At 36.0% G+C, this 20,282-nt stretch overlaps 1 protein-coding gene across 13 annotated transcripts in view; it reads right to left on the reverse strand.

Annotated features, from left to right (window-relative positions):
* Nucleotides 1-20,282, reverse strand: part of NAALADL2 (N-acetylated alpha-linked acidic dipeptidase like 2) — a 439,850-nt gene that overhangs the window by 20,682 nt on the left and 398,886 nt on the right. For 12 of the 13 annotated variants that reach the window (XM_067001999.1, XM_067001993.1, XM_067001994.1 and 9 more), the window contains 2 exons: nt 8,003-8,096; nt 2,258-2,465 (listed from right to left, as the gene is read on the reverse strand). In XM_067001999.1, coding sequence (XP_066858100.1) covers nt 2,258-2,465; nt 8,003-8,096 — 302 coding nt within the window. Of the gene's footprint in view, nt 1-2,257; nt 2,466-7,186; nt 7,292-8,002; nt 8,097-20,282 lie in introns of those variants that run through there. The other variant, XR_010833438.1, reaches the window with a different exon arrangement.

Genomic DNA, 20,282 nt, shown 5'->3' on the forward strand with positions numbered 1-20,282 from the left:
AGATAAGCCTACAACTACAACTGCATACCTTGAACAGTACAAGAATGCATTATTTTTAAAAAAGTTTCTAAACGATCATCATCTAAATGATGATACACAAGGTGTACTTTACAGCTATATACTACAGATGATGTTAAGTAGAATACTTCAGAGTAAAAAGTCAAAAAATACTTCCCTCAAACTGTGAAGTAACCATATCATCTACTATTAAATCTTGTATCAAATTTAATGAAATCAGTAGGGGAAAATTACAAAACTTTTACCTTCACATTATCTACTTTGCCAGTGTAAATACTGCACTCTGTCCTGAAGTGCTGCTGTGAGCAGGAAGGTGAAAAACTTAATTTACCTTCTACCTGTATATCTACCAATTACATCTTGCTGAATAACAAACATAATACTGCAAACACTGCAAGAATTTAAACATTAGAAGTCCTCATTAAAAAAAAAAAAAACAAAAAAAAAACTCATTGAAATCCTAAGTTTTGGTAGAATCTATTTTTATAAATAAAGAACAAATGCATACACTGGGCCAGATTCAACAATGTGTTGTGATGCAACACAGACACATTAGATTATATTCAGCAGCTTCATGGATCCTTTGCAACACCATACCAGTTCAAACAAGAAAGATTGCAGTGTTGAACCTCGAATATTAGACTTTCCTTAATTACATTTCAGTGTATCTCTTTATATTATAAATCCAGTCATGGCAGGAATGAAGAAAATTAGTCCCTCCCCAGATATCATTATTATATTTTCTGTATTATAGCTCTGGGGATTTTATTCACTGACACCGTAGGGTTCATCACAACTACCATTTTATTTTTCTTTTCCTTTTGGTATTGTTAAAAGATGACTGCATTTGTTTAATGCTGTTCCTAACACTTTTGGAAGAATCTCTTCCTCCTGATGCTGTAGCGTTCTGCTTTTCTTCCAAAGTCTACCTCTACCATCTGTCTACTTTATGCCCACTGGAAACAATCACTTGCAGTAACTTGAACAAGACATTTGACAATTTTTTTTTCCATCAATTGCAACAAATTACTGTTTTATTACTGTAGTTGGCTCTGGCTGTAAGTACATTTATATTCCCACATAACACAGATCCTTCATTCACTTCTTTGTTCTGGCCCCTGTCTGTCTCCTGTGTATGAATGCTAGTTCACTTCTGAGCTCTCTTTCGTGAACATATCAACCAGTTCCTTCTAAAGTAAAATCTGGGTACGGCTTTAGGGACAATTCTACCTGGGGACCCCTCCTAATAGTCAGTATGGAGGAGCCATTGGTTTCCTTCAGCTGCACAGGCCTTCAAACTATCCCAGTAGGCCTGGTGAACTCAAACAACATACATGACTTCATTTTATAGCCCAGGGCATGCAAAGCATATCCTTGGGGTCAAGCTATAAAATATTACATTGATGGACTGAAATAGAGTGCTCCAGACACTTTGTGAAGAAGTACACTTTATTACTTCTCCTGTGCAGCCAGAGAGCCTGGCATTACACAGGGCAGACTTGGCCAGTTCTTTCTTTGAAAACTTTTTTGAAGCTACTGACTACCACAAGTTTATTTATTGATTTATTTACTTATTTATTTATTTAGGTAGAGGAATCTATGGTTAGAGATACAGACCTGCAGACTTCCTTCTTAAAAGGTGAAAGATAGAATGATTATATTTAAAACCAACACAGGCAATGCTGCAGAATACACACTGCAGAATAATTCTTACAGGAGACAAGATGTCATAAATGGTGGCTGACTAATGCTTTATCATTCACTCCACTCTACTATCTTTAACTGATTGAAAAGCAGCCAAGAACAATGCTATGTAATTAAATATTTTAAACAATGCTACATAGGGTCTCGTATAATTCTGAATCTTCAGTGAACTGTAAAAAATTTTAAATAAAATATAGGTGGAGTTTGTCAAGCACTATAAGACTTCAAAATATTTTCCTCTTTTAAAAGCCTACTGTACTATCTAATACAAGTATCTGTCATGCTGCCTGAGTTGCCACCACACAGTACATCTTGTTAGCTGTGATGTCATGACAAACACCACAGTGCTGTATTTTAATGGCACCCTGTATTGTAATAAAGTTATGTTTTCTGCAGAGAAGATATGGAATAAAAACTAGCTTTAATCTTGGATACTCAATTGAGATTTTTTTTCAGAAGTGCACAACAGTTTTGAACACCAAGCAGTATGAGATTACCATTTTAGGTCAAATGGAGAACATGTTAAACACCATACCTGTAAAGTCCTGGAGGAGCTTGCTGAACCAGGAAGCTTTTCTCTAAGCTTTGCAGCACATCATTGAGCATCCTGACTCTGATAGGAGCTCTCTCCTTGGGGTCATTAGCTGGGCGCATCTCATCTGATTGGAACAATTCTGCAGTATCCCTCAGTTGTGATGCCACCGCAAGCAACTGAGAAGCATCTACTTCATCACCTATGAACACTAAGAGAAAGACACTTGCCAGTAATTCAAGTAACATTATTTATAACTCTTGCTTACGGATTAAAAGTAACAGTTGAATTAGAGCCTGAGATTCTTTTCCCTTGTAAAAATCATATAATAGATCGAGGAAAGCCATAGACCATTGTGTATATGTTGTGATCTATTTTTCAAAGAGGATCAGTTTGGACCGTGACATTTTAAGATCTCATAACCTGTGAGGAATGATTTTGGGGTACAGCTTGGAACCTACCATTGAAAAAAACAGTCATGAAGAAAGCAATACTTAACTATTAGTAACTGCAAAATTTCCTTCTAAGATAGTGTCTGTTCAATTCCATGGATGCTACTGCTCTCAAGTTTGAAAGAGAGGGGTGTGTGCTTAGATGCTATATAGAAAATTGTAATCTAGAGAGCTTAAAATCAACATTTTAAAATTCTAGGGGTTAACAACACTTCTAGAAGGGATATGAAATTGCTTCTTTTAATCACTTAAATCATATGCCAATGAGCCAACTAACACTTTAACTGATATACAAATTTATATTCTAAATCAGTCAATGTTTTCAAAACTTTTAAAACTCAGAGTGTTAACTGTTACTTTTTAATCCGTTAGAGACACCAAAAGAATAAAAACCCTCAGCACTTTGGAGCACGTGACAATTTTTTATTTCCTGGTTCACAACCCAGAAAGAAAAAGCAATACATGTATTGGAGACTTGTGAACATGCAATATATTCCCACCTGCAGTGCAGGTGAAGAGAATGCCTTCCTTTCCCAGTGTGTGCATAGACTGTGTTAAGGTGGACCAAATTTATACAAGCTCACAGAGAGAGAGAGCAGTGTCTGAACCTGATACAAAGTCAAAGCAGTATCAAACAGCGAAAACATCTCCAGGATGCAGAAATGATCTTTAAGGCCAGGATTCACTTTGCCTATTAAGGACAAGAAATTAACCTCTTTTTAAAATATCTTTTAAATGATGATTTAATCAAAACAAACCATTTAACTTTAGAAGCGGACTGACCTTTAGTTGAATGTACAAATCTCCATGCATTTACTATCTTAGTGACTGAGTTGATTAATCCAGCAAGGAGGTTCAAGATAGAAGTCAAATGAATGCTAAAGTTCCTGGCCTAATAGATATATGGAGAGATCAGAAATAGTAAAGGGAGAAACTCAACCAATTTCTCAAACTATGTTTGGATGGAAGCTGAAAGGTGAGTATATAAAAAGAATGGAAAAACAAATAGATACAACTAAGACATTCAAGAAAGTGCCTGAATATTATATATTATCCCTCTAATATGGAAAAGGAGAATTGTTATTGGATACATTTCAGCAAAGGGAAAGTTGTTCATAGATTCATATGCATTCCTGTCATTCAGCTGACTAATGCATTCCAATCTAGCACAACAGAAGATGTTCCAAAATACATTGTCACGGAGAGACAGATGCTGCTTTGAGAGAAACTGACAGACTTCCTGAGCTATGAAGATGAATTTCAACAATGAATGGAAGTTCCCTGTGTGAACAGGAGTGAGAGAAGATGGTTTATGTAAGTCTTGGTTTGGGACAAGGTTGTTTTGTTAATGACTCTTGATCAGTTTGCCCTTCCCTAATTAGAATGGGTAACAGGCACAGGTTTGGTATCTTGATGCACAGGCTTGGTATCTTCCTCATTGAGTATGGAGTAATTTAAAGTTTGAGTGAGTTAGGTTGATACCTCAGAAGAGCATTCTCCAAGCATATAACCTTGGTACAGTTTGGATATTTGCAAAATATCAGTATCATCAATTTTCAAATCTCAGGCACAGATCCTGTGTAGCTGAAGACTTTACAATTTCTGGGCATATAATCCAGGCATTGTGCATACCTTATCCTGGGACATGTCAGTATGGGAAGGTTTAAAATCACCATCAGATGGAATGCTTTTGTTTCGACTTCATACTCCAAGTAACATACAATATTTATAATTGTTATTTTGCATATGATATAAATGACTGTAAATGTCAGCTATGTCTTTTCAACAGAAAATGTGAGATAAAGGCAAAATACATCATTGTATATTTGGAAATTAAGCCACCCACCACCTCTCTTTTAAACTAACAAAATCAATAATAAAAAAAAAAAGCAGCAAATGCTCTCACTACTTCACCGTAGCATGCTTTTTGCCCCTAAGCCAAATACATTTCCTTTACATTTATGATTTAAAAGCACAGTTTACATCACACTCTAAACCAGAATTCATTATAAAACAAACACACAGAACCTTTTTTAATACTTCAGTACAAAATCTATAAGAGTGTCTGGCTAGTGTTACCATAGAGAACTACAGACACCGCGTTAAGGGCATCAGCAGTTTTTATCACAGCACACTGAACTTCATTGCCAATGGAAACTGCAATGTATGCTTTGCTCAAGTTGAAAAGCTTGTAGTGGATGGGGAAATGATTCCCAAAGAAAAGGATACATTAACTAATAATGTCTTAAATATCTTGTGATGCTTCTACAGAGAGAAGCAAAAAAAATAATAATGAAGTGTTATTTCCCTCAAGAGAAAACAATGCTACGTTATTATATTTTGTACTCTTTGTCCTTTTCTCTCCACCATGAATCATGATGAATCATCTGAGCTAGTTGTTTAGTTGTTAAATAAATAAAATTACAAGAAAGTGACTCAAGAGTATATATGCTCCCAATCACTGAATTATACTGTTGAATTTCATTACACTTGCTAAACACAACTGGATTTTACTCAGGAACAGGTTACACCAAATACACACACAAACACATTGAATACAGTAGCCTTTCCTTGTGAAACCAACTGCTCTTAGATAAAGTACTGCTAGTGATTTAACATCTTCGAATTGTGTTTGTGCTCTCTGGTATCAATGTACCTGCCTAGGAATACCTACAGAAAAATGGGCCCAGACAAATCAGCAGGCTAAGGCATGACACCCGCTCTCCACGCACATGTGTTTGCATGTAAGAGAGGAGGAAAATTGCTTTAGGTTTTGATTAGCTTGCACGCTCAGGACTGGGTATGGTATGGAGTCATATTCACTAGCAAGATTTTTCATGTTGTGCAAAACTGGATGATCATATCTGGCAGTGAAAAAATCTCAAGGTGAAAGCTTTGTAAAAACTAAAAGGGGCAGAGACATAAAACCAAGGACATCCTCAGTGCAAAGAATATGTTGCCATCAGCTTCCATTTTGCTACCATGACTGCTACTGGCCAAACAAACTAATCTGCTGTTGCTACTACAAGCCTCTTTTCAAAGCCATGTCGTGACATATAATTATACATATCAATACAGACGAAATTATCTATGATTTTGTACAGAACTACTGAAGCAAATATAGTGTACTGCTACAGAATAGATACACATCCTTTCCCTTCAGTATCAAATGCTCTGTCCACAGAAAATGCATTTTTGCATGACGTTTTTAAAAGCCTGATGGGAAGGTTTACCACTACTAATATATAATATCCTTGAAAGGATACTGAATACAAGATGTCAGTGTTTCATGGCAAAGAAGGTATTTCTGTCATATATATAGATAACTAACTGTGCATTTTTCACATTCGTAGGAGTCAAGAATAATGGGTGGGAACAATAGAGGGAAACTGTCTGAACATTACAGAGAGATGGAGCAAGCAACTCTGAAAAGCATCCTAAGTGATCAGGGAAATATGGTCAAGCGGGTAAAATGCTCCCAAGCTGAAGATTAGCAGATAGCTGCAGGCAATGAGCATGCAGCCATCAAGTAAATGACAGAGATATGTTTCTGTATTGATTTTTCTCAGGACAGAGAGTTCAGAATGATGTTTTGAAATGTAAGGGTTGAGCCAGGGCTGTGGAAAGTCATGCAGACTTTCCTGGAAATGGCTTATCATAAAATAGATTATTTTTAAACTGCTAGCACTGCCTACTATTATCACCACAAGTACTTCAGCTGCTGTAACTTCTGTAAAAGATCCATTCTGTGGAAAAGAAAGGGACTAACTGATTGGAAGCAACAGACAACTGACACTGTGTCAGTTAAAGAGCTTTAAATCACAACCTTTGCCTTCCTATATAGGTCAAAACAGAAAGTCTCACCCCAGTTAACTTAGTTTGTCTTGATAGGCCTCTCTCGCCCAGTACCTATTAGAGATGGCTTAGAGCTTATCTAGTTTTCTTACTCAGGCTGCCCTGAGAAGCTGTCGATGTGCCATCCCTGAAAGCGTTCAAGGCCAGGCTGGATGGGGCCCTGGGCAACCTGATCTAGTCAGTGGCATCCTTGCCCATGGCAGGGGGATTGGGACTAAATGATCTTTAAGGTCCCTTCCAATCCAAGCCATTCTGTGATTCTGTCAATACACCAAAATATGATGAAACTGTAAGGGACAAGGGACAGAATGGAAGGATGAAGACACATGATACTGAAGCAGAAAGCTTACGTGGACAAGTGACAATGAATAGTGAATGATCCTAGACTTCCTTTTCCTCCGTAGTCCTTGGAACTGGTGCTAAGACAGGTACTCTTTTCATAACTGGTAAGAAGGTTTATTGTTCTTTTGCAAGGTACTGAGGACATCTTAGTAACATGCAATGGAGTAAGTCTCTTACAACATACCAGTTACTACCAACTGTAGAAAAGAAAGGAAAACAAAACAGAAAAGGACAGCCCCGAGAAGCGAAGGGAATGTACAGCTGTGCCTTTTAACTGTGTTACCTTAAACAGCTCAAGACAAGCTCTTCTTCTCAATACTGCACGAAAAGATTGCGGAATGCTTTTTCTTTTATCAAGCCCTTAAAGGCCACAAGACAACAGAAAGAGCTAGAAGTGAGAAGGTGATGTAGCAATATTAGTAACAGCTCCACAATCTTGATGGAGCACTTTCATATCAAAGCATTCATCCTACACCCAGCAAACAGTGCCAAACCCAGAGTCAATTGCATCTGCAAGTTATCAGTCAATTTTGTTTACTTTCTAACTAGGAACTGTCTTGTCCCTCTTCCTAACCCCAGTGCATGATATAAAACACATCAAGATCATTCAGCTTCAAATACAGACAATAAGCATTGGTAAATTATCGTGCTTTGTCATGGTTGAGAAAGGTTAGCATGATCCACCAACAAGGTGAGTTAGGGCAGTAACCAAACAAGGAAGATGATGGATGAAATTGCAGAGACAAAAAGCAATGGGATTAGAAGCCCTCTCTTGCTTGAACTGAACACTGTCTTGAAGGAAAATAAAATCAAGAAGTGCAGTCACAGCAGTTGTTATCTTTGACTGTAATTATGAGATTTTAATACTAATTCTTGCTTAACTGACATAATAACATCAGATTAAATATCAACAATTTACGGTTTTATTTACCAAAAATATTTTTTTCTTTAACATTATATAATGACACTGTTTAACTAGTAAAATCACTTGCTATCTTTCAAGTGGAAATTGAAAATCTGTTGACGATTCAGTGGAGTAGATGATTCCCTTTTTTCTCTCTGTATTAATAGAGAACAATATTCCTCTAACAAGAATTACCTTTAAGACTGTTCTGAACTTCTAGTGCGATGTCGAGGGCATTAAACGGCAAAACTGGTTCATTGGCAATTTGTAAAGTCACATGTCCTGTTAGCTGAAAAATATAAAACAAAACAAAACACAAAAACATCAAATAGTTTCTAACAGTTAAATAACCAGCACTTCTTGTAGAATAAACATGCTTTCATTACACTGGATTTTCAGGGAAAAATTAGTAATACCCCATAAACACATCTTTGTGAAAAGGAAAATAACCTAGACCCATTGTCTTTCCATTACAACACGAAAAGATGTTAGGAGATTACAATTTATGACTACACATAAGAATTCTGTGCAGTACTTTTTCTTTCGACCTAGGATACTACACTACAGTAGTCTCTGAAGGGCTTTAGTTGTGCTTCATTTTCAAATAAAACATCTCAATTTTCTACAAATAGGAATAAGGTTTATTGTTTTAGGTCTCTTCTTTTAGTCATCAGATTTTAAGAGCTTACACAAATTTAAAAAAAGAAATCACAGACATTGACACAGCCTCAGATCAAGCCCTTGGCTAGGAATCACATGGCTAAATTCAAGCTGACCTTAAACCTTAGAATTTTTTGAAGAGATACGTAACAGCTTGATACACAGAGATGTACAACTTCCAATTTGGACAAAATACTAAATTTTCTTAGTAACTTACTAAATGAAATTTGCAAATGAGTGAACTCTCAGTCCACCCCAGACTAGACATTAGGGCATGTCATGAAACCCAACAGCATGAATGCTTCTTTTCAACAGTTTCAGAGATAAGGCCACGTACTGACTAGCCTGATTTGTTTATTTATTTATTTATTTACTTATTTATTTATTCCCATTTACACAAGATACGCTCTCCAGCTCAAGGCTGAGACATGATACAGGGGCTATGTATGGAAATGTGTCTTTCTGATGGACTATATCTAGCCTGTGATTAAACAGATGATTTTGGTCTCTAGGCTGCCAAGTCCATCACTGTTTGTGGGAGCTATTAAAGCAAACTGACAAAAACATGCAAGAAACTTCCATTCATCTCCTTTGTATCTTGATATTGCAAAAAGGATAAAAATAGCTGTAGGACTGCACTTTAAAAGGGAATGACGGCTGCAGGTGATGGTGATCATGTTGATAAAAACGTGGACTGAACAAAATCATATTATACAATACTTCCCAAAGTGCTGGGGATGTTAAAATAATATCTGTCCTTCAGAAGCAATATGATAGCTGCTGTGCTGAAAGTAGCATTTTAATTCTACAATAAGAAGTAGTAGGAAAAGACAACAATCCTAAATAATAATAAAACCAATATTACAGCAAGTGAAAAGGAAAACCCTCTCCCAGGAAAGTAAATGAAAACAGGGTAATAACAGGAAGACAACTTTCCAGGAGAAAGTTTAATAGAACTCCAACAACATTTCTAAGAATGCATTTAAGAAATAGTGTTTCTGACCTGGCCACAGACTGAGTTGAGTCTCTGTACTGAGACTGAAGGAACATGCTGTATATCACGCTGCAACCTACATCTGTGCAGAGACATACTGTGGAGCTATTGAGATTTACTTCTAGAAAATAAAATATTGCCAAAGACACGAAGAAAAAGCCTACCATATATAGAGTAAGAAAAAAGTAGGTAGTAATGGTGATATGTCAGAACGTTTTCAGGAAAACTGTAGAACTAAGACTGAACTTGGAGGAAGACAAAAAATACTATGTTTGGACGTCTGTGTTAAAATATTACACAGTAACCTCTTATATGACTTTTCTCCAAACATCCTAACTGCATGGGACATTAATGTTTGAAGGCCATTATGTTTTCTGTCAGCGCTTATACACATAAGAATCTCTGCATTGAAAAGCAACAGGAAACACTGGTCTTAGAAATAAAAGAGTGGTACTGCAGAAACACAAAAAATAAAATTGTTAGGGCACACAGAAATCTGTATAAAACTGTATCTAAAACAGGTTCATATAATCCAACCATAAACAACTTTAAAAATTTGTTTCTAAATGTCTGAACACCATGCAAAATCCTTCCTTGTCCTGCACTGAACTCCCTCAATATGCAACTGCCCAAAATATTAATAACCTGTAAGTTGCTACAGAAAAGCAACTGCAGAAATGAAATAACATCCTATTAAGCAGAAGGCATTCTATATGGAGCCCAAACCCACTGTATCATAAATATTACTACATTTAAAGTCTTCCATGATACACCATTTGTGTAAAAACCTTCACTAAACCATAATGAAAGATACATATTTATATGAAAGATATGCATTTTATTGACATGAACAGCAATGCCATGCTATTGATTCTTTTTAATCTGTTACTGCAATGCATAAGAACACAAGGGTATGGAGAAATAATAGTTCTTTTTGAGGCACCAAAGTGATATTAAAGAGAATACTACAGTAAGCATCTTTCCTTTACATCTGAGTTCTTTCCTTTTGTATCTATTCCAAGCAATTTTCTTTTGTTTTGTGACTACAGAAGACTCAAGTTGTTTCCTCTTACTTATTCAAATAAAGCTATACCACCAAAATGTTATGACTGACCAAAGCATTTTGGAAATTTTATAGTAGCTCTGCATGTAATTCTACAGACATTTGTGTGTCAGTGAACAGGTAACAGCAGTGCTTATTAAATCACGTACTCTTTAGGCTAATCTGGAAGAAATCAATCACATGAAGGAAAGCTCAGAGCATTGATTTGAACAAAGTAATAATGCTGCAGAAGCATATATCAAACCCACATAATACAGCAAGACAGAAAAGGCCACTGATTTCTTATTTATAGTATTATTTTCAGATATACCATTCCCCCAAGTACAACACTGAATATACACAGAAAATAAAGACAAACTTCTTCCCCCTTTTCCCCAATTAAAAATGGTTCAGACTGACTATTGAATTATTAAATTTAAGAGTAACTTAGCAAAGAGTAAACGCAACTATTTTCTCGTAAACTGAAATAGCAAAGCGACATAATTGAGTCTATTCCCACACTGAACTGATTGTAACACTAATGACAACTTCTCAAGTAACATTTATACATAATGATGCACACACAATGCACGCAGTAATTGATGTAACATATGCACAATTATCCAGTCTAAAGTAAAAAAAAATAGTTCAAATGCTAATTGATTCTGAAATACTTTTCTTTTACAATTTAAAATGAAAAAAAAAAAGTTTCTACCACACTTGGCTTAGGTAAAGGTATTCTTCAGTAAAGTAAAAGGCATTTAATGAACTTCCAATTACTTTAAATATAAATACTAATATAAAACATAATGATAATGCTCGACTTATACAATACATTGCAAAATAAATCTGCATATGCAAAATAGGTTTATAACTGTTAACTGTGTGAGGTATAATTTTTTCAAGATCTTTTACCTTACAGCATAAACATATTTCTAGGAAGGAAATAATGACTGTCCCTGCCTTTACCTGTCTGACACCATGCATATCTCAAAAGTCAAAAAAAGCTCTACCAAAAATGCTGGTGTTCAAGACAATTTAGTATCCCATGACACTTCCTAAACGCAGCTATTGGCTCTTCTGTCCTCCAAAGTGTTGTAACCTACTCACTTAGAAAAGTCTAAGTCTTAGATCTTCTTGAAATTTTACACAACTTATGAACCATAGTTCACTATAAAAGTCATCTCACAAAGACTTCATGTGGATCTGTATCACTCCCCAAAAGCCTGTATGACCATAAAATAACAACTCGATTAAACACATGGAATATGTTTATATATGTAAATTAGAAATATTCTCTATCTTGTTAGCTCTCACAATGTAAATAAGAAAACTAAAATGGAGGGTGGGAGTGACTTTCATCACAGGAAGTGTGTGTGTGTGTGTGTGTGTGTGAGTGTGAGTGTGTGAGTGTGAGTGTGTCTCACACCTGTTTTACCAGTGAGTTAAACTGTTAAACTGAGTCTTCATGGTAACTTAATCCTTCAAATATCAAAACTGCCTACCTAAGAGATCAAAGCACTTTGACTGGAATGCAAAATTATTATTATTATATTATTATTATTATTATTAATAATAAAAGATAGAATACAAAAACACGATTATTTAATTTTTTTCCTCCACACATTCAGTTCTGCTTTTGGGGCATGCTGTTCTTGGTCAAGACTTGCAGGGATACATCTTAAATGTTATCCGCTTTTTATGGACAATGCAGGAATGACAACTTATTTTCCATTCTACCATATGTGCAGAAACTTGCAAGATAATGAACACGTTTAGTGGATACAATGATATGAAAATATTATGCATGATAGGGAACAGTCTGCTAGAATATAGTGCGCGGGCACTTTCTTTAGTACAGAAGTTCACATGCCACTTTTTTTTTTTTGGTCTAGTGAGATTTGGAACTGTGCACAATATCTAGCCCATGAGCTATGTAAAGCTCAGTGGGTGTAAGTGCTAAGCTTCTAGGACATTTTTGGTTACATTAACAGTGCTAAACTCAAAACAGACATCTTGGATCTCATGTGCCAAGTTACAAACAGCATAAGTGGATGGGCTTTAAGGTGCCTTCCAGCCCAAACCAGTCTGTAATTCTATAATTCTACACTTTTTTTCTTCCCTTCACACTATCACTTCCAAATTTTTGTTATATATAATTTTATTCTATGCATATTATAAACACTTTACATTACTGATACCTGTGCACTTTTAGAGAAAACCAGCACACACGTGGCAGCTGATCTACCAAAAACATGACAATCATTAGAAAGCAGCTAATGTAATAAGGTAGCACAGATGACCTGTGTAGATTCCTGACTAGACTCAACAGACCCACTGTATGTAGTACTTGAACAGTTCCTGTAAATAAGGAACAAATCCCTGCATACATTAAGTTCCTCTCCCAGAATCCCAACATTAGCAATCTCAAATGTTAAAATAATCAGCCTTCCCCAGCCTCTCCATCCTGCAAAATTAAAGAAATATTTTTGCTAATACAGATTTCCTGGATTTGCTTTCTGCTTTTTTTTTTTTTTTTAAGGACTCCCTTCAAGTTATCAGACTTTTTTTTTTTTTAATCAAGCATAAGAAGCCAAAGCTATTTAAATGAAATCCATGATTTCCCAAGCTATACCATAATTCCATCCTAGCATTACTGGATGAATGGCAGTAATCATGAGGCTCATGATAAATTAATAAGCATTTTTAACACAGATCTGAATGCACTTTAGAATTTTTTTTCTGCATAATCAGTCTTCACAGTTGTTTTTCTTATGTTCATCACCCAAAAAATTTACTTGAGTTTCTTGAGGTCATAAAGGAGAATCCTGTGGGAGGAGGATGAGAAAATGACCAGCTCTTTGGCTATTTTTCTGAACTGCTAAAGGAATATTCCCTTAACAAAGAAACAGAAATCTGGTCATATGTGCGCACAACCATATTTGCTTTGGGCTAAAATTGTCAACTTCTGAAAATTCAGAACTTTTCAAAAAATTAAATAGTACCATATTTGTTGTTGTTCTTACTTAAATCTACCTCAACACTGGGACATGTATTTACACTACAGATCTGTTGAAATTTTGGGTTATATGATATTTGGTTCAAAATACTGCATTTTAGGTCAGTAGAGGGCTCTCTGAGAAAAGAGTACAATGAGTCTATGGCTACAACAGGTGAACTAGAGCATAGTAATTCATAACAGATAGCTGTTTTTAACCAAGGGAAACATAAACCATATCTGAGGTCTTATAAATATTAAATCTTATTTCAACACCCCTCCATCATTTCATATTGTTTTATTTATTCTCAGTATAGGAAATACTGACCAGGAAGTAAAAGTCTTAATGAACAAAACATGGATCTCTTTGCAGGTATCCTGTGTGTAGCAAATTACACAAGTTACTTGATTAAGGTGGCTCACAGCATTAGGCAACCCTAAGTTAGGTACTAAAATATACTGGAATTATAGTAGCTTGGGCAGCTTACTGTGGAGCACAGATCTTGATTTACAGTCATATGCTACCTTTGCTGCATGGCTCTTGATCTGTTTCTAAGGAAAATACAGATAAAGATCAAAAGGATTCTCTTATTTAAATGATTAATTTCCTTAATACCTAATTTGTTGGCTGACATTAATATACATTGTTTAGAGGACTGAAGGTAAATTTCCTACAGATTTCATTTTCAGCTGGTAGAGGCCATTCATCCCAGTGTCTTAAATTAATTAATTAATTGCACTTGAAACTCATACTCTTTTTTTTTTTTTTGGTTTATGTGTAGAAATTCCTACATCTTAAATATTTATGCAAATTATATGAAAGTATAAATTCTGTGCATATTAAACTATTTATTTGAATCATATTCAAAATATTTATTTTAAATGGCATGGATTTCTAACGAGCAACATTACCCCATGCCCCAGGTTATAACTCTGTATGGTTATATGGAGTTAAGAGTTAGTAAAACTGTTTATTTCTGCTCACTTCTAACACATCACCAATGAAAGGGCTGTGTGTGAGGACACTCCTCTCCCGCTGTGTGGCAAGGAGCAGTCTTCCTCCCTTCACACAGCAGCAGAGGTGCCTCTAGTCCTGCATCACTGCGCTCTGGAGCTCACCGTCATGGGACATGCCAGACGCCAGGAGCACAAACAGATCCCAGACAGGACCAGACAGACTCACGCAGGGCAGGTGCACTGCTGACTACTAAAAAGTATGCTCCAGATTCAAACTTCGACTGTGGTCACAGGGGAAACACACTTCTGAGGCATTTGTCACTAGCTACGGTCAGAGACTGGGCTGAAGTCCAGCCCGTTACGGCAGTTCTCATGCTCTGCAGCAGCAGAGAGCAGAGATCATTAACTCAACTTCCAAGCTAACGGCTTAACTTAGGCTTGGCACCGCATGAATGAACCGGTACTCAACCTGGTTTGTTTGGAACTGAGGCAGCGTCATTTTGTGCCTGTGCTGAAGACACAGTGATAATGCTCACACAGGAAACCATGAAGTTGACGTGAAAGCACAGCTCCCTGTGTGGGAAGGGTAGCAGTGCAGAATTGTAGCTAGCCAGGGAGTTTCTGAAGTGATTTGTTCTTATTTTTTCCTGCATATAAACACGAATTGCATGTCTTTGAAGTATGCAGGTAAGTAGCAATAATCTTGAGATGAGTATATAATCATGTATTTCACATTTATGTCTGTCAAATTCTAGTGGCATCTAGGTGCAAAGAGTCAGATGAATCAAATTCTAGAAGGGCCACTAAATTTAAGCCTCTTGTTAAAAAAAAAAAGTTTAAAGTCACTCAGACTTTTCTTTAGTGTGGGTAGTTACGAGCATGCCAAAGGATATTACAGATGCCCTTCTGCACGGAGAGCTTCACGAGCACTGGGTGAAGTGCTCACACCACAAGGATATAAATCTTTACACCATTACAAACCTTCATGCTATATTTCTTAAAGAGAATTTTAAAAGTTTTTTCCAGCATTAATTCTTTTTTATCTCCAACTTTAAAGGCAGGTTGCTCTGGTTACCAGCTGCAGGCTTTGAATGTGACAAACACAGAAAATTTTGTTTTAGAGCTGAATAATTTGCATATAGCATTCCCATAAACAAGGATGGCATCACTGCACACAAAGTGACCTTTTAAATGCTTGCGTTCTCTGACCCACTTCAGGTATAGCAAGAGAAGTGGGAAACTGCATCCTTTTTAAAGATCCTTTTGAAAGAAGCAATGTTAACTGCCTGAAGCTGGTTACAGGCAGTCCTGAGGAAATGGATTTAGCTATTGTGGTAGAAAGAGAAATATGTAATAAAATATGAAATAAAATTTATTTGCACACATCAGAGGCAAAGATCTCTAATGACAATGATCACATACAGAAATTGCACCTTGGATAGATCTCTACCACCTTAAATCAAGACTACATAGCTCATTGTTTTCTTTATTTTCACATGTAATACAGGCATTCCAAGGACAGAACATACAACTAGCTAACTGCAAACTGCAGGACGAGAAATTTTGAGTATTTTCAAACCATGAAGGAAACTTTAAAGTAAAGAAAGCAAATGCCACCTCAGAATAGAAGACAAGATGTATCAGTGTAGATTCCTATGCACTGGTACATAGCTATAGAAAACATCATGTTCTTCTTTGCTATTAAAGGCCTCCACTGTGTTTGCTACCAGTTAGTGAATATCAGTACCTTTCCCAAACTAATGTACGTGTTTAAGACTCCAGTGAAGATGCTAGCTCAACCTTCCCTCCTTACTCATTAAATTACAGGATAATCAAAGCTCAAGATGATAGGAATCAGCAAGATAATTAATAGTTTTGTTAATGGCTGACAGACAGTTGGCCAGTCCTACTGGTCTATGAGCCTTGCAAATCAGACAATAGTGACTAGCAGATAAAACTAGCAACAGCGCAAGTTTGCATTAAATCACCTAGATTCACAGGCACTCTAAAATAATAGAAATTTTAGCACAGCAAACAGCAAGTTTTCTTACAGTCTTAATTAATGAAAGTACCTTCTCGTATGGTTCAAGATACATGCATGAACCAAGAATCTTCCTGAATTAGGACCAATCTCACTATCATACATTCAGAGACAATGCAAATACTCCCATTTGGTCCGTAACACCAGTTTTTAATGCTGAATCTGCAGGACTCAGCCAGAAACTTGTGGAATTGTCAAAAAACAGATAATAGTCATCAGAGAAGTGCAATAATGAAGAAATCGGCAATATGAAGCTTCAACTATAGCTTTCAGCTTAGACCTTGATATCATCTTTTTAATCACTCCCCATTTACAGAAATGGTTTTGATTTAATTGAACTCCTAAAAAAAAAAGTCTCTAATCACACTTCATCAGCATGCAATTATTATTCAAAGGAAACCATATGTACTATTAGGCCCTCTTAATTAAAATAATGCATATAATCTGCTTCAGTATCTAACAGTCATTCTCCTTGATGTTCCTAATTCCTCCTTTTTCTTCCATTACTGTGACAATACATTTTTATTCTATTTTCTCTCATCTATCCCAATTTCATTTATACACTTTTCCATGTTAATGTATCATGATATCAGAACACTGGAATGTGTTTATATTCCACCATCCAAAACTCATTGCATAGCATGACCTTCAAAATGTATCAGACCTGACTCAGTCCGGATATTTATGAGAAGAGGATGAAGGAATGCTGTAACAGGAACCTTAAACTATACCATCTTTGATTTGCAATCATTACGTCTTCTCTGGGGACATGAGGAATGTACACCAGGCAGCAGTCAGGCCTTAGCAAAAGACAGATGGGATTTGGATAGAACCAGGGACAATGGATGGAAGAAATTGACTCTAGGAATTGAAGAACCTGAAAAAAGCTTCAACGAGGGGTAGAGGCAATGGTTTCTTGAAGACCAGAAGTGAAATCTTGGGACAATCAATTCAGCACAGACTCAACAGAATAAGCATTATGAAAAGAGTCATGAGAACATTACATATTGAAGCCTCCATCCTCTCTAACTCAGCAAAGCCAAGATATTAACTGGTTATATAGAGAAAATACTGTCCTTTCCTCTCTTGCAACCTCTTGATGCACAGGTACCTCAATTTTTTCCATTTAGGTCACCCTAATCAGTGAGGACTGGAGCACTGGCAGTTCATTAAAGAAGATAGACGAGCTCTGAGGGTGAGACACTAGTGAACCACAGTGTTGATCCAAGGGAAGCTGAAAATCCATACTTCCCTAGTATATAGCTCACAGAAAAGACTCATAAACATTAACAGACACATTCCACTTCAGGGGAGAATTGGATGGATAATATACTGAGACTATCCCTAGATGCCAGGATATGAAACACACAGGTTACTGCAGTACCCACAAAGAGGCTCAATTTCTCTGCGAGGTGGTTATTTCAATAAGGATTAAATTCTACTGTTGGATGTACTTACGTGGTAGTTACTAAGCTAGCAAGGTATTTGAACTTCTTGTTGGTATCATAATTGAAAGATGTAATTTCTCTGAATTTTTCACACTATTTTTCAAATTGGAATATTTAATCTTCAATATATACCATGTAAAGACACATAGAATAAGAAGAAATAAATTGAATTACATTAATCATTTGAAATTTAAATCTCAGGAAGGGATCTCATACCTCCTCCTGTAATTAAATGATATAACTTAAAATATAAAGGTGGTGAAAGATTTTTTATTTTAAAAAGAAAATATTAATTAAAGATGAATATGTTTGGGACTGAGCAAGATTCCCTCAGGCCTGAGGAAAATGCCAAGTCTGACAAACTCTTTCAGCCGTAGGGAATCTCAGGTCAGTTTGCTGAACCCAGTGAAGTATTTTATAATTATCTGGCATGCTCCTGAGGATACCAATTTACCTGAAAAAGAATCTCTCTTACCTTTCAAACTTGTCCCTGAACAACAATGAATAATGACCTAACAAATAATGTTTCTCATCACAGAATATTTATATAACCAGGGAAAGAAAAGTCAGAAGAATTTACCATGCTATAGAACAGCCCTCAAAATTCATGAGAAACCTTAATGATAAAACTCTAAAACTATCTGCAGTTAGAACTGAGACTTATAACCATGGCTGGGGCCATTATAACACACCTGTTACTATGATAGTCAAATTACACTAGCCATTTCATTCCACTGCACCCTATCTTTATGTAGGCTCTGTATTAAAATGATAAAGACAGCATGATACAGTAGCAACAACAAAGATTAAACAGAGAAGCACATTTTAAAAGCATAAAATCTGAAAACACTGCATGAAATGTTACTACGTGCTCAAATAACAGCAGTTACTGTAAAAAAAGAAAATAAAATCAACGTTTACCTCCAGTACTACACCATTGTTGCTTTGGAAACTTCCTGTTTTAAACATCTTATCATTTACAACCATCGTTAGCGTCTATGCAACATAAATACATTATATGTCACAGAAAACAATTAAAAAAAACACTACTCTAAAAGGCTCGTTGACTATCTTAAGCTTATCTGATAGAATCAAACAAAGAAATGGGCTATGGCAAACGAAAGATACAGCTTACTTGAGACTATATGACAAGCCTTGTTGTAAGAACACCTCAAAGGTCAGGACACACCTTGGTGGTAAGCACCATGTTTTTGTCAATTTTTGGTCTTGCTGTTGATTCATAACTTTTGTTTTGGCTTAGCTGAATGCCTGTTTGTCTCCAGTTTTAAATGAACTTTCTGGAACAAATGTGTTCATCAGAAGAGATCGCAAGATGGGCAAATAGACAAGAAGGAAAATGTTGCCTGAGAATCCCAAATGTAAGGACAACAGAGATGGAATTCTGATGATGGTACTGAAGAAGATGAAAGGGACATTGTTGAAGAAACTGGAAAGGGGAAGAGATCAGGGTTGAAACAAAAGAAAAAGATTTAGAAAGAAAAACATGCTGGAATTTGCTGCAAAATATAACCAAGAGTTTTAAAAATATCTGAAAGATTAAAAGGATAGCTGAGATCATTTCAGCAGCAACACTATACATGGATTGCAGGAAGAAAGAAGAATTGTGAGGAAAACGTATCAAGACTAAAGAAGGTTACAGTACTGACAAGCAGTTTGACTACAATGCCAAGGAGAAAGGAATGGAATTTTAGAAATACTATAAAATGAAAATGGAGCAGAGGAAAATACTTAAGTGTTCTTTAACATACTGTAATCAGTGTGTAGTCAACCTAATTCCTTCATACTATGTAAAATTCCAGATAAATTGTTCCCCAAACTGAAAAAGTATGGCAGAATGGGGCACTGATGTGTACAGCGAACAAATTAGTGGGAGTGCTGACAGCACCAAAAGTGATATATGCATGCGTGTGTATAAGTGTGCTTGCATACAAAGATCAAAGAGAAAAACTCGTCTTAAAATTCTTCTGTGTTAAAATTGAAAACAGATACGGTTACACATAAATTCAGATTTTCAGACCTAAAAAAAGACTTTGTAGACTCTAATAATGTCTTTTTTCCTGTAGTAGAAAGGCAACGTATATAGGAATTTGATGTATTTTGAATAGCTTTAAATTTGCTGTAAATAACCTTCAAAAGTGTTTTGACAGCAGACTGACATTTATAGAACATTTTGCACTATATGTACGTGGTATGTCAGAAACACAAAGCACGTTTTCATCCAAGTCTCATCCAATAAAGACATGGGACATTTCTGTGGTGAGGAACTGGTCAGAATGCAGACTTCATAGTGGATTTAAAAATATATATATTGTTT

Source organism: Anser cygnoides, chromosome 9 (assembly GCF_040182565.1).
Source record: "Anser cygnoides isolate HZ-2024a breed goose chromosome 9, Taihu_goose_T2T_genome, whole genome shotgun sequence".
Taxonomy (NCBI): domain Eukaryota; kingdom Metazoa; phylum Chordata; class Aves; order Anseriformes; family Anatidae; genus Anser; species Anser cygnoides.